Below are 12346 nucleotides of genomic sequence, written 5' to 3' on the forward strand. Positions count from 1 at the left end.
GTCCCACAGAACCTTTCAGAGATCCAGGCTGCAGGAGATCCTGCCTCCTGTCAAGGTTAGCCTAAACTTCAACATCCAGCCAGTAACGGAGAAAGAGAGAGTGCAGAAGATATACTAGCTTTTCAAGCTCTTTGGCCCAGAAATTACACACATTATGTCCACTCAACTTCCATTGGTGATAACCAGTGCACCTAAATGTATCCTGGCTAGGAAATATTGCCCCTGGTTAGGCAGCCTCATTCCCCACACTACTCTATCTTCAGAAGGTGAAATAAATGTTTGGAGGATGGCGCTGACCATCTCTCCTACAACACCTAAAAGTGGTGTTGCTGGTTCTTTCAGAAAAGACGTTTGGGGTTTTTTTTCCCTTTCATTCAAGTAAAATTTATTGAAGGTCTACACTGACTCAGACATAATGCTAGGGATGAGGGATGCCAGTGAGAATAAAATTAACATAACCCTGTTCTTTCCGGAAATTTAATGTAGTAAATGAGACATATACCAAACAATGCCATTATGATACAGTGTGAAAATATTACAATAAGAGGATTTTAAGATGCAAAATTAAGATCACATAAAAAGGTCAAATCAGACTTGGGAGAGTTGGAAGGTTTAGGATTAATCCTCAAGTTTTGAGTTGGCATTAGTCTGCTGAAGTACAGGTTGGGGAAAAGGGAGGGCGGAGAGGACAAAGAAAGCGTGAACAGTATTACAGATGCTGGAAGGCAGGAGAAAGCATGGAGTCAGAGAACCTGTAGAAGCCCAAAGGACTCAACACCTGATTGGATTTTGAGATAAGTGTGAAAATGAAAGCATCAGTACTGATACTTTGTTTGTAGCTTGGATAAATGGCGGTTTGAGGATAAAGATGACAGATTTGATCTTAAACAATTGGAATTTGTGGTATATGTTTAACATCCAAGTGGAGATGTCTAAGAATTTTGTGGCTATATGGGTCTTAAACATGGGGAAAAGATAGAGGTTAAATCTAATATATAGGTATGGAAATAATAAACACCACAATGATATTCCAAACCTTTGATGTAATGATATTATACAGAACAAAAAGAGAATAAGACAGGAAAAACCCAAAGTAACAGCAACATGAAAAGAAAAGGCAGAAGTAAAGGGGGTAAAAGGATTTTGTGTTTGCCAGAACTTTGGATTTCTTAGCAGAAATAACCTTCTGATCTGGTTAGGGCTATTAAAAACAATCTATAATTGCACGAAGTATTCCCTTTCATTGCCATCTTTCCCTCTGCACCTCTCATCAAAAAAAAGAGAGCTATTTACTCTAAGGTTTTTATTCTCTAGACTTTTCTTTGTACTAAGGACGGTATTATAGGCTCATGAGTCTTGGTAGCAGCAGAAATACATAGAATTACAGGTAACTTTTCTGTCTTGCCATCATATTTGGTAGCATGATGAAAGAGAACTATTATTAGTTGTAAATTATTGGTATCTGGTCTGGGGGGGGGGGGCGCAGGTGACACAGCAGATTTCATTCATTGTCACTTTCCTGAACTTTGAGACTTTGAGAGATCCTTTGATTACAGCCATGCTTAATAACTACATCAGGAAGAATTTTTTATGAACTTTAAAGGAATGGACGAGAAGACCAGATTGTACCAAATGTTAGGCCAGCAGGCATTCCAAGGACATGTGTTCTGAGGCCAGGAAAGCTAAAGAACCACTTGGGGCAGGGCAGAGATGGAGCTTGGCTGCCATCCCATCCCTCAAAAATTCTAGGCTACTTTTATGAACCCTGGTCATGAACCCTGACTGAAAATAGGAAATAGAATTCTATCAAAGGTACTTGGGAGTAACATAAAACCAAACCTGCACGTATTTAGGATCAATAAGTAAAGGATCGGTGCCAAGAGGAGAGAAAGTATTTGGGAAAAGCAAAGCTTATGGTCTTTCTTTTAAAACCAGGTTTTAAATATACAAAAGAAAAAAACACCAACAAAAATATGTCACGTTTAGCAAAGTACCCTTCCATCACCTAAATGATATTTCCTATAGAAAGGTAAAACTGTTGGCTAATAGAAAATGCTGCCATATTATCTAATTACTTTAGAGTTGACAATGAGATGAGACTGGGGGAAATAGAGTAATTAGAGTATAGTTGAGAAATTATCAGGTTCTCTGTTACAGTCCCTATTCTGCAGCAATCAAAAAGAATAATCGTTTGTGCTGATATAGAATAACCTCTAAGATGTATAAACAGTGTAAATAGCATATAAATATTTGTATAGCAATAGGAGAAAAAACGTAAGTTCACACACAGGTATTTGCTTGTATAGGAAAGAATATCTCTGTTTTTAAAAATAAACTACCCGGCCTTGGCCAGATGTCTCAGTTGATTGGAGCATTGTGCTGTATACCAAAAGATTGCAAGTTCCATCCCCAGGTGCTTACGGGAGGCAACCGATCAATGTTTCTCTCACATCTTTCTCCACCCCCTTCCTCTCTCTAAAAAAAATAATAAAAATCAATGCCCTGACCAGCATGCTCGCTCAGTGGTTAGAGCGTTGGCCCTCACACCAAAGGGTTTCAGGTTTGATTCCCGACTAAGGGCACGAACCTGGGTTGCAGGTTCAATCCCTGACCCTGGTCGGGGCACAACCGACCCATGTGTCTCTCTCACATCGATATTTCTCTCTCCCTCTCTCTCTCCCTCCCTTCTCTCCTTCCCTTCCACTTTTTCTAAAAATCAATGGAAAAAATATCCTTGGGTGAGGATTACCAAAAAGTAAATTAATTAATAAAAACATATCCTCGGATGTCGGTTAAAAAATAATAATAAATAAGTATATTTCTAGGTGTTCTATTTGGGGCACAGTTCTTTGGACTGCCTAGGGCATCTTGCCAGCTTTACAGAGCTGTGTTTCTTTGCCATCCTCATCTAAAGGGCAGGATATGAGAACCAGGGGTGAGGAGAGTGGTGGCAGTGTCCTCTAGTGATTCTGAGACGTACCCCAATCTGCTACCCAAACTCACTCCCTCAGCCATCCTTGGGGAACAAATAGTTCTAAATAAGGACCAAAATCAGTGCCCATTGGCCATTATAACCTTCCACTCAAGAGAGAAATCAAAACAAATTGAAAGTTTCATCAGATTTTTTATGATGTCCTAAAAAGAAGAACATTGCCATAATAATTCTTATAATTTATGATCCTAGTATAATACAGCTGTGACATACCTGATTCATAGATGGATACCTTATGGAGTGACACTTTCCAAAAATTCCTGTGGGTTTTGCTTTAAATTTTTGGTTTTCCTACAAATTTACTAATCAACTTTATCAAAAGGAAATTTGTGACATAGCTAAATGCTAAGAGACCAGGGAACAAAATTAGGGCTGGAAATAGTCACCTGGTTTCACTAGACAGTGCAGGAAAAGTGCTGATTTATAGGTCACTGCTTTTTTTCTACTAGGAGTATCTGACTAAATTGGGTCACAGCCTGCAGGTTCTTCACCTGTCTGTCACATAAATAAAATTTCCCAAGAGTGCCCTTGCAGCCCTCTCACTGACTGACTGGCACAAAGACATTTCAGCCCGTGTAAACTTCTATTTGTTTGTTTCAAGAGAAACTCAGTTCCTTCAAATGGATGTGGTATGAAAGTTTGTTCAAAGCCAAAGGTGAGTGAGAAAATCATCTCTAAAAGGATCTCTCTATATCTAAGATTCTAGAATTCTATGATTGTAGGTTACAGAATAGAAATTAATGAGATGTGTCCCACATAAATGAGCAGATCTAGGATTAGAAGTATGTCATAACTTGAAGACAATCCAGAATTTATTTTTAGGGAACATGAATCTTTATAGGTTCTTGATTTCAGAAACAAAACCCACTCCAGCTAGGGTAAGGGAAAGAAAATGATTTTATTAAAGGTTTTAAGTAGTTCTAAGACTCTCCGTGAGGGCCAGAGAATCAACCTCAACCACGGATGTTCTGAGACCAGGAGCCACATCCAGTTACACACAGGATGGATCCAGGGACACTGTGCTGTCCCTAGGTGCAGACACCCCATTCTGACCACCAGAGGTGGGCCCTCTGGCGGTGGTCTCTGGAAGGTGCCTCTACCTGCCAGGATGGATTCTTTGAGGTACCTCACTTCCTTCTGCATGGAGATCTGAGTCAGGTGGGTCTAATGGGCAGAACCTGGTCTCTCTCTATACTCAAATCTAAGCTGTCAAGATAGTTTCTGACTTCTTTGGGGAGCAGACTCTCTGAAATTAGGACATTGTCCAAATGAAAAATGAAGCCAATGGTAAAGGGTGGTCAAAAAACATCTGACAAATGCCACTTCAATGCCATTGAAGTAGTATAACCTCAGCTCCCTCTAGATGCCTGGAGAGACCAGTCACACCTTTCCTGGGGCATTAACGCCCCATGGGGCAGACGCTGGACCACTGGGAGACCGGGAGTGGAAAAGAGTGGCAGAAGAGTCCTTTCCCTTCCTCTCTCCTGGGCTACCTTGAGAAGCAGTACTTTACTTGGTCTGACTGAACACACCCCATGAGCCGGAGTATTATAACCACACTTGCTGCCAATAACAGACTGACTCAGGCCTCCCTCACGCCGGCCTGGCCTCACGCCTGCCTCAGGCTTGCTTCTCTGGGATTGCGCGGCCCTGAAAAGTGGCAGCTCAGAAACATCTCCTTTAGGCTCTGGTTTCTCACAGAACCCAGGCTACAGGAGCATCTTATTGCAGATGCAACATAGTCTCACCAGGTCTTTGCCTGGTCGCTATGACCAGCTTCAATTATTTTCCCTAGAAATCTAGCAATGAAAACTCATGCAGATTTATAAACCTGCACTTGCCACGACTGTGACTCATGCTGAAAACAACTTTTCTACTGTCTCTAACTCTTTGCCTCATGTTAAAAAAATAAATACAATTATTTAATGGGGCATTGGGCTGTGAGAGTGGAGGTGAAGGAACTAACTTGTCAATTCTCAGGATCACTAAGAGTCTCCTAGCTTCTAGTTGAACTGGCCCCACGCTTTGTGAGAGCATACTGACTTCTTTCTAGTTCCCCAAACAAGATTTTGTGTCGGTTTCTCTGTGCCCACCCTCAGGTTATATTCTCTTCTAAGCAACTGTTTGACCCGCCCTTATTACTACAATTAAATGCTTCTTGTCCTTGAAAACCAAGCTCCGGTGTCTTCTCTTTAAGCTCTCCTGAGGACACCGAGCCCCAACTCTAATTTATGTTGAGCTGTGCATTCCTGTAACACCCTGTGCATTGTACATATATATGTGCCACACTGGACTTCAGTTATTAGTCCACTGGCATGTCTCATTTGGTTTTACAGCCCTGGCTTTAAGCAGCGTAACTGGTACATAATGATTATTCAATAGAAAGCTATTGAATGAGTGAATGAATGAATGAATGAATGATAGTTGTGAAATAACTGACAATTCCAGGTAGGGTCCCTGTGCCGTGTTGTGGTAGTACCTGGAAAAATCCCCTCTGCAAACGGTTTCTTGGGTGGAAAAGCTGTTCCACCCTTCCACCCACCTGTGAGATAATCAGTAAAGGCACTGAAAAATAGCAACATATGCAAAGGGATGTTGCTACATTTGGGGATCTGAAAGGAGCCCAGGGTAGCTGGAGAACTAAGGGAGGAAGTGAAGGAGGCAAGAAAGGTGGTCAGGGCCAGATAGCACAAGGTTTGTGGGTCATTTAAGGAGTCTTAAGGACACATTAGGGAAAAATAGGTTACAGAAGTCTGAATGAGATTGTTGGTAAAAATTCGTTCATGAATTAGAAGCTACTCATCTTTATTATTTTGGTTTACATTCTGGTAAGTAGTTGAGGTTTGTCTTTTTAACTGTTTATATTATATAGAAATTGATAGTATTAAAATATTCTAACAACTTGAACTATGAGGAACTCTTAGATTTAGTTTAAAATTTGGGAAACAATCTACTTAAGAGACTAAATGTCAGTTGACTATATTTGAGAGTTTGACTCTGAGAATAAATGTTTTTATTTATCTGCCAAGGATTCAACTGGTATATGCTTTCTTCCCCCTACTGCTGATATAACAAGAACTTCTAATTTTCATGCATAAAATATTAAAATTATTTTATTTTGCAAAAAAATCAAATATAGACTGTACAGTTGTTTATTGTTTCTCAGATGACATCTGGTGGATAAAAATAGAAATGCAGTTTTATATAGTTTAAGAAAAGTGAGGTTCTCAAATTCCATGGTAGAAAATCATTTAAAAATATGAGATGAGTTGGTTGGAGATTAATTTTGCTTATCATTTTGGAATTATGGCATTATGGTGATAGAGAGAACACTCCAGTGCTCTCCTGGATTTGGCATGCTTTGAGTTCTGCTCAAACCTCTGACAGTAAAGAGCTAAATGACTTGATTAGCTACAGACAAACAAGAATCAGATGATATTGGACTTCTCAGTAGCAATACTAAAAAAGAGAGAGAGAGAGAGACAACAGAACAATATGTTCAGCATTCTGAGGGAAATTTTCTTTCTATCTTGAGTTTTCTACTGAGTCAAACTGTCCTGTTGTGAGCTAAATAATTTTAGACATACATGAAACTTAACCTTTCAGAAGTCCTCTTTGGGTTGCTAATTTATTTTGTATTTATTTTTTAATATTTTTATTGATTTTTAGAGAGAGAGGAAGGGAAATGGAGAAAGAGAAACATCGATAAGAGATTGATTAGCTGCCTCCTGCCTGCAACCTACCAAATATTGAGCCTGAAACCCACATATACGCTGACTGGGAATCCAACCATCAACCTTTTGATACATGGGATGATGCCCAACCAACTGAGCCACAGCGGCCAGGACTGGGTTGCTAATTTAAAATTTTATCTTTGTCAAATACTAGGTTTCAGTTTATTTGTAAGTATTTTCATTTTTGCTATTGCAATTTGGGCCTTTATTTCTTTTTTTCTTTTTTAAAAATTAAGGTATAATTGACATATAGTCATTATGTTTTCTAACTGGTTGTTGTTCGTATAGATGAAGGCAATTGATTTTTACACACTAATTTGATACTATCCATCTTAAGTTATAATTGAGTTCCTTGGTTTTCCAGGTACACAATTATCTGTAAGCAGTAATAAATGTCCTCCTCTTCCAGTGTTTATACCTCTTATGTCTTTCTCTTGCCTAATTCCATTGGAAAACCTCCAGAGCTATGCTAAATAATAGACTGTAGACATAATTGTCTTGCTGTCGATTTTAATGGGAATGTGTCTAGGGTTTCCTCATTAAACATACTAGTAATGCTTTTAAAAACTACCTATCTTCCCTACTTTATGAAGATTTTTTAAAGTCAAATATGGATGTTGAAATTTATCAAATGTCTTTCCAGTATATTTAGATAAAATCATACAATTTTTTTTCTTGTAATCTATTTTATCAGCCAGGGTTCAACTGCAGAAAACAGAAAGAGATTTAATGCCGGGAATGAAAATCAGTGAAGAGCTGGAGGAGGAGGCTAACTCCCAGAACCACACTGCAGCACTCGCCCACCAAGAGACCTGCTCCCTCCCTCTGCTACAGTCAAGAAGTCAGACTCACACCCATCCATTAGCTCCAGGAGCACACCATCTTGATGTGATCTAGGAATGAGAAGTTGCCACCAGAATTCTTAGCTCCAGGAGAACACTCCTTCTTACCTATCACCTCTGGATCAGGAAACTGATGCTTGAACTGTCAGCTCCATAGTTTCATCCTGTCTGCTACACCCCCACAAAACGAATGCCTCAGGCATCACCTTTTCTCCTATTTAATTGAGTTGAAATCAAGTTTCACAGGAGTGCATCCTATTGGCAAAATGTATTTTACATTGAGGGCCCTAGCTGCAAGGGAGCTTGGGAAATGAGAATCCTGAGTTTTCTAGCCTATATAGTATAGGATGGCACGCTAAAAAGAGATAGGAATAGATGCTGGATGAGCCAACTGACTGTACCCAAGCACTTCCCAACATAGTGAATAATATTGTATCATTCTTATGATCCTATGGAGAAAAGTATTTTTCTTTTCATTCCTCAGAGATGCTGCTAGATTTCATTTGCTAAAACTTTAGTAAATGTTTTTTGCATCAATATTCATAATTGATTTCTGTCAGGTATTTTGTGTGCAATTGCTGTCAGTTTTGAGTAAGAAGCATATGTCACTTTTATTATTAGAATTTGGAATTTTCTTCATTTTGTCTCTGTTCTGGAACAATTTAAAAAACATTAGAGCCTACTTATTCCATAATATTTGGTAAAATTAACCTGTGAAGCCCTCTGGGCCTGGTGGTCTTTGGGAGCCTATCGTTTTGACAACTTTTTCCTTTTTCTTAGGTTTTTAATGTTTAATGTTTGAATTTTTAATTTACCAATTTTAGAAAATTGTCTTTTCTTAGAAAAATTATTTTTTTATTTAGATTTTCAAATTTATTTTCAGATAGTTGAGCAAAGTAGTTTATAAATTCTCTTTTGTGTTTTTTTAATGTTATTTGTGCTGTATTAATTTTAATTCTTAATCAGGTTAGCTAGTTGGTTTATCTATCTTAATTTGTTAAATTTATTCATTAGAATCACCATTTATCTGTTTTTTATTTTATTATTTTCTGCTTTAACACTTCTTAGTTCATTTTTCCTTCATTCCTTTTTTTGTTTGTTGATTTCCTCCTAAGCTGGGTGGTTAATTCATTTATTTTTATTCTTTCTTATTTATTAATAAAATTATTCAAATGCTAATTTTCTTGTGATGATTGCTTTAGCTATAATCCATGGATACTAATATGTAATGTCACCAATGTTTTCTAATTCAATTGCAGTTTTATTTTTTATATCCTCTTTGACTCTAGAGTTTTAAAATTCCAGGTAATTCAGTCTTTTTGTCTTCTCAGTTAGTTTGCTTGTGACCAGAGAATTATATCTGCATTATTTCTGCTCTTTGGCATTTATTGAGGATTTGTGGCCTAAATAAATGGCCATTTTTTGTGAATGTTTCATGAATGTTAAAAAAGAAGGTATAGTTCCTGTTTTCAATGAATAGAGTTCAATATGTTAGATCTATCTTATAAATTTAGATTTATCTTATAAAATATGTCATTTAATCCACTCTATATTGAGCCCCCCCTCCGCCCCCCCCCCCCCCCCCCCCCGCTTTTATGCCCTTCTCCAGGTAGTCTCCCCATGGCTTGGCAGCCTTAAGAAGGTAGAGCAGTTCTGGAATCTGTCTGACAGCTACGATCCCAAGCTCTGCCAAGAGAGTGAACATCCCTGCCCCCAAACTAAGAACCAGTCCTTGCAGAAATATTGATAGGAAATAGATCTACAAGAACTAGTCATTATCTCTCACTCATTTACACCAGCAGTCACGTCAAGCACACACTTGAATTTACAAATTTGACAAAACCAAAACCTTTCTTTTCTTGTTTTTCCTTTCATTTTTGATCCCGCCAAAGTTTCTACCAGATACTTCCCTCAGGCTGCTCTATAACACCATCTGTGCAGTCTCTCAATACTGCCTACTTCCAAGCTCAAATCAGAGTGGTATTTCCACTTCCATGTACTTCCCTGTCCTTGGCAACTGGTTTGCTATCTACAATCTTTCCATGGTAATGGTTCTAATACTTGTTGATTTTTTTGCCAACGTGAGTAAGCCATAAAATATTTCTGTGCTCCAAATTATGCCCATCACTAGACATTTACTATTTGTTATATTTTATAGGTATCAGTTAATGTTAAGCTGGCAGTGGCAGGATTATCTCAGCAAAAATACAAAAAGCAGTGCTTTTACAAAATTGTTGGTTGTTTTTCTCACATAAAAAGAAGCCCAGAGGTAGCCAGTATAACTCCTCATATCTATATATATTAAAGCCTAAGTGACCATACAACCAAACAACTTGAACGACTGGAACAACTGGTTGACCAGTTGCTATGACACCCACAGCCAACCCCAATTAGGGGGCCAGCTGGCCAACCTCCCGTGGTCCCTCCCCTCTGCTTGCCAGGCTCCCATAGGCCTCGATCTCCAGCCAGGCTGAAGGACCCCACCCATCACCCATGCACAAATTCATGCACCGGGTCTCTAGTTAATACATAATAATTGTAAAACAAACAAACAAACAAACAAAACTCCAGTATTACAGAAGTCCCAACCACTCATTGTTTTCTTTATTAGTTTCTTGATGTATAACTTGTTAACTTGTACGTTTATGTATAGGGATCTGTTTGTTTTTTTTTTATTTTAAATTCTCAAGCAAGAATCAATACTTAATTGAAAAGTTATTTTGTTCTCATGAATATGTAGATAATATGACAGTTTAATTTTCTATTTAACTATAAAAGAATGACCTTCTGATAACTTTTTCTGAAATTAATTTTTAAATGATAGGTTCATGTTCATCAAATGAGTTGGAATTCTCAGGGGAAAGTGCTCTATTGGGTCTAAGTGGTGTAGTCATAAAACTATCAAGCACACTGAAGATTATTCATTTTCCCAAGGCTGATCTAAGGAAGGTAAACCTGGGACTACCTACAAATGACAACAACCATTCAAACACGATTGATTGTCTTCTTTATTTTCTACTGGCATCCAAGGGGGGAAAATAAAAAGAGAAAACACTGAAATTGAACACAAATACAATCGAAAGAACCCAACTATATACAAATTGATTTTATAACCACACAGAGAAAAGACAGATTTCAGAAAACTTTTGAACATAACACTCTGCCTGGATATCCTGTCCAGAAGATATTCCAAGGATGAAAAGAACTGCAACATGTTCTTTAACGTCACTTTGTAAGTTTACTGTTAGTGGTAATATTAGAATTGTAATTTGAAACTACCTAATTGTGTGAGAAAAAGCAAATAAGTAAATATGCTGATATTCTAAGGAACCCAGATTTTCAGGGAAAAGAAATGCATATAAGATATTAAGGAAAGACAAAAACCTCAAGTCCTGATGCATTCCTGTCTCTCATATTTGATAGTGTGGGGCATACTCTGTTTGTTTATTTAAAAAGTGAAATGTAGTTTTTGTTCAAGTTCATCAATAATACTTTTTCATTTAGATTCAGTCTCAGCAGCACTTAGTAGGAACCTAGAAATAAGTTCTATTATGTAAACTATCTCTATATATTAAGATAGATACAGATATTTCTATATATGTCAAGAATACATTTCAGTATGAGAATAAAAAGCAATGAATTTTTCTGGTGGTCAGGGAACGGGTGAGGTTAGGTGTAGCAAGATTTTGCTAAGAAGGCTATATACCGCCCCCTCCCCCCGCACCCCCAACCCCCGCAGCTCAGAGCCAAGACAGGCCTCTATCTAACCTGCGCCCCAACCCGGCCCCGCCCCGCGCTCCCGCCCCGCCCCGCGCTCCCGCCCCGCCCCGTATCCACGCCCGGCCCCGCCCCGCGCTCCGGCCCCGCCCCGTACCCACGCCCGGCCCCGCCCCGCCCCGCCCTGCGCTCCGGCCCCTCCCCACGCTCCGGCCCCGCCCCGTACCCACGCCCGGCCCCGCCCCGCCCCGCCCTGCGCTCCGGCCCCTCCCCACGCTCCGGCCCCGCCCCGTACCTACGCCCGGCCCCGCCCCGCCCCGCCACGAGCTCCGGCCCCGCCCCGCGCTCCGGCCCCGCCCCGTACCCACGCCCGGCCCCGCCCCGCGCTCCGGCCCCGCTACGAGCTCCGGCCCCGCCCCACGCTCCGGCCCCGCCCCGTATCCACGCCCGGCCAGGCATCCCGACGGAGCCCCGAGCCCGGCAGCTTTGTGCAGCGTCTGCCTTTCCGGGAGCGTCCGGCGCCTGAACCCCCAGGTCGAGGTGGTCGCAGCGGCCGGAGCGGCTCGGCGAGAAAAGATGGCTGCCCTGACGACGGTCGTGGTGGCGGCGGCGGCCACCGCGGTGGCCGGGGCTGTGGCGGGGGCGGGCGCTGCCGCCGGGAACGGCGTGGGAGCAGCGCAGGTGCCGCAACAGGTAAATGGAGGAGGGCCGGAACCTCTGTGGTGGCGGCCGTGAGCCCGAAGTGTCTGAACAGGTGTCTGCAGCGCGGCCCGGGAGGTGTTCGTCTCCCGTTGCTCGAGGCCTGGCACAGCCCTGGCGTGGCGCTTTGTTCGCCTGTGCGTTTAACTGCTTTTTACTGAGAGCCACCTCCTCTCCGCGACTCGGGTGCTTCCCTGAAAAATTGCAGCCGGTGGTATGCACCTGCCCGAGCTTGGCCATCGTGTCTGGGAATCCCCTGGTACAGTGCTTGGTGGAGAGTGATTGTGTGCCGAGTAATTGCTTGGTGGCTGCTCTGCTATTGTACCTGACAGGGAGGGTCCGAGGCAGATGTGTTTCCAGAG

General features: G+C 41.0%; 1 protein-coding gene and 1 long non-coding RNA gene across 5 annotated transcripts in view; both read left to right on the forward strand.

Annotated features, from left to right (window-relative positions):
- Positions 1-9091, forward strand: part of LOC308254324 — a 95769-nt gene extending 86678 nt beyond the window's left edge. For 2 of the 3 annotated variants that reach the window (XR_013961213.1, XR_013961214.1), the window contains exon 5: positions 7421-8995. This is a non-coding gene — a long non-coding RNA (uncharacterized lncRNA). Of the gene's footprint in view, positions 1-7420 lie in introns of all 3 variants that reach the window. The other variant, XR_013961212.1, reaches the window with a different exon arrangement.
- Positions 9092-11730: 2639 nt separating this feature from the next.
- Positions 11731-12346, forward strand: part of CCDC112 (coiled-coil domain containing 112) — a 29099-nt gene continuing 28483 nt past the window's right edge. For both annotated transcript variants that reach the window (XM_080680290.1, XM_080680289.1), the window contains exon 1: positions 11731-11978. Coding sequence is in view for 1 of the 2 variants with exons in the window: in XM_080680289.1 (XP_080536415.1) it covers positions 11862-11978 (117 nt within the window). In the remaining variant the exon portion in view is untranslated. The remainder of the gene's footprint in view (positions 11979-12346) is intronic.

Source organism: Plecotus auritus, assembly GCF_963455305.1.
Source record: "Plecotus auritus genome assembly, chromosome: 7".
Taxonomy (NCBI): Eukaryota; Metazoa; Chordata; class Mammalia; order Chiroptera; family Vespertilionidae; genus Plecotus; species Plecotus auritus.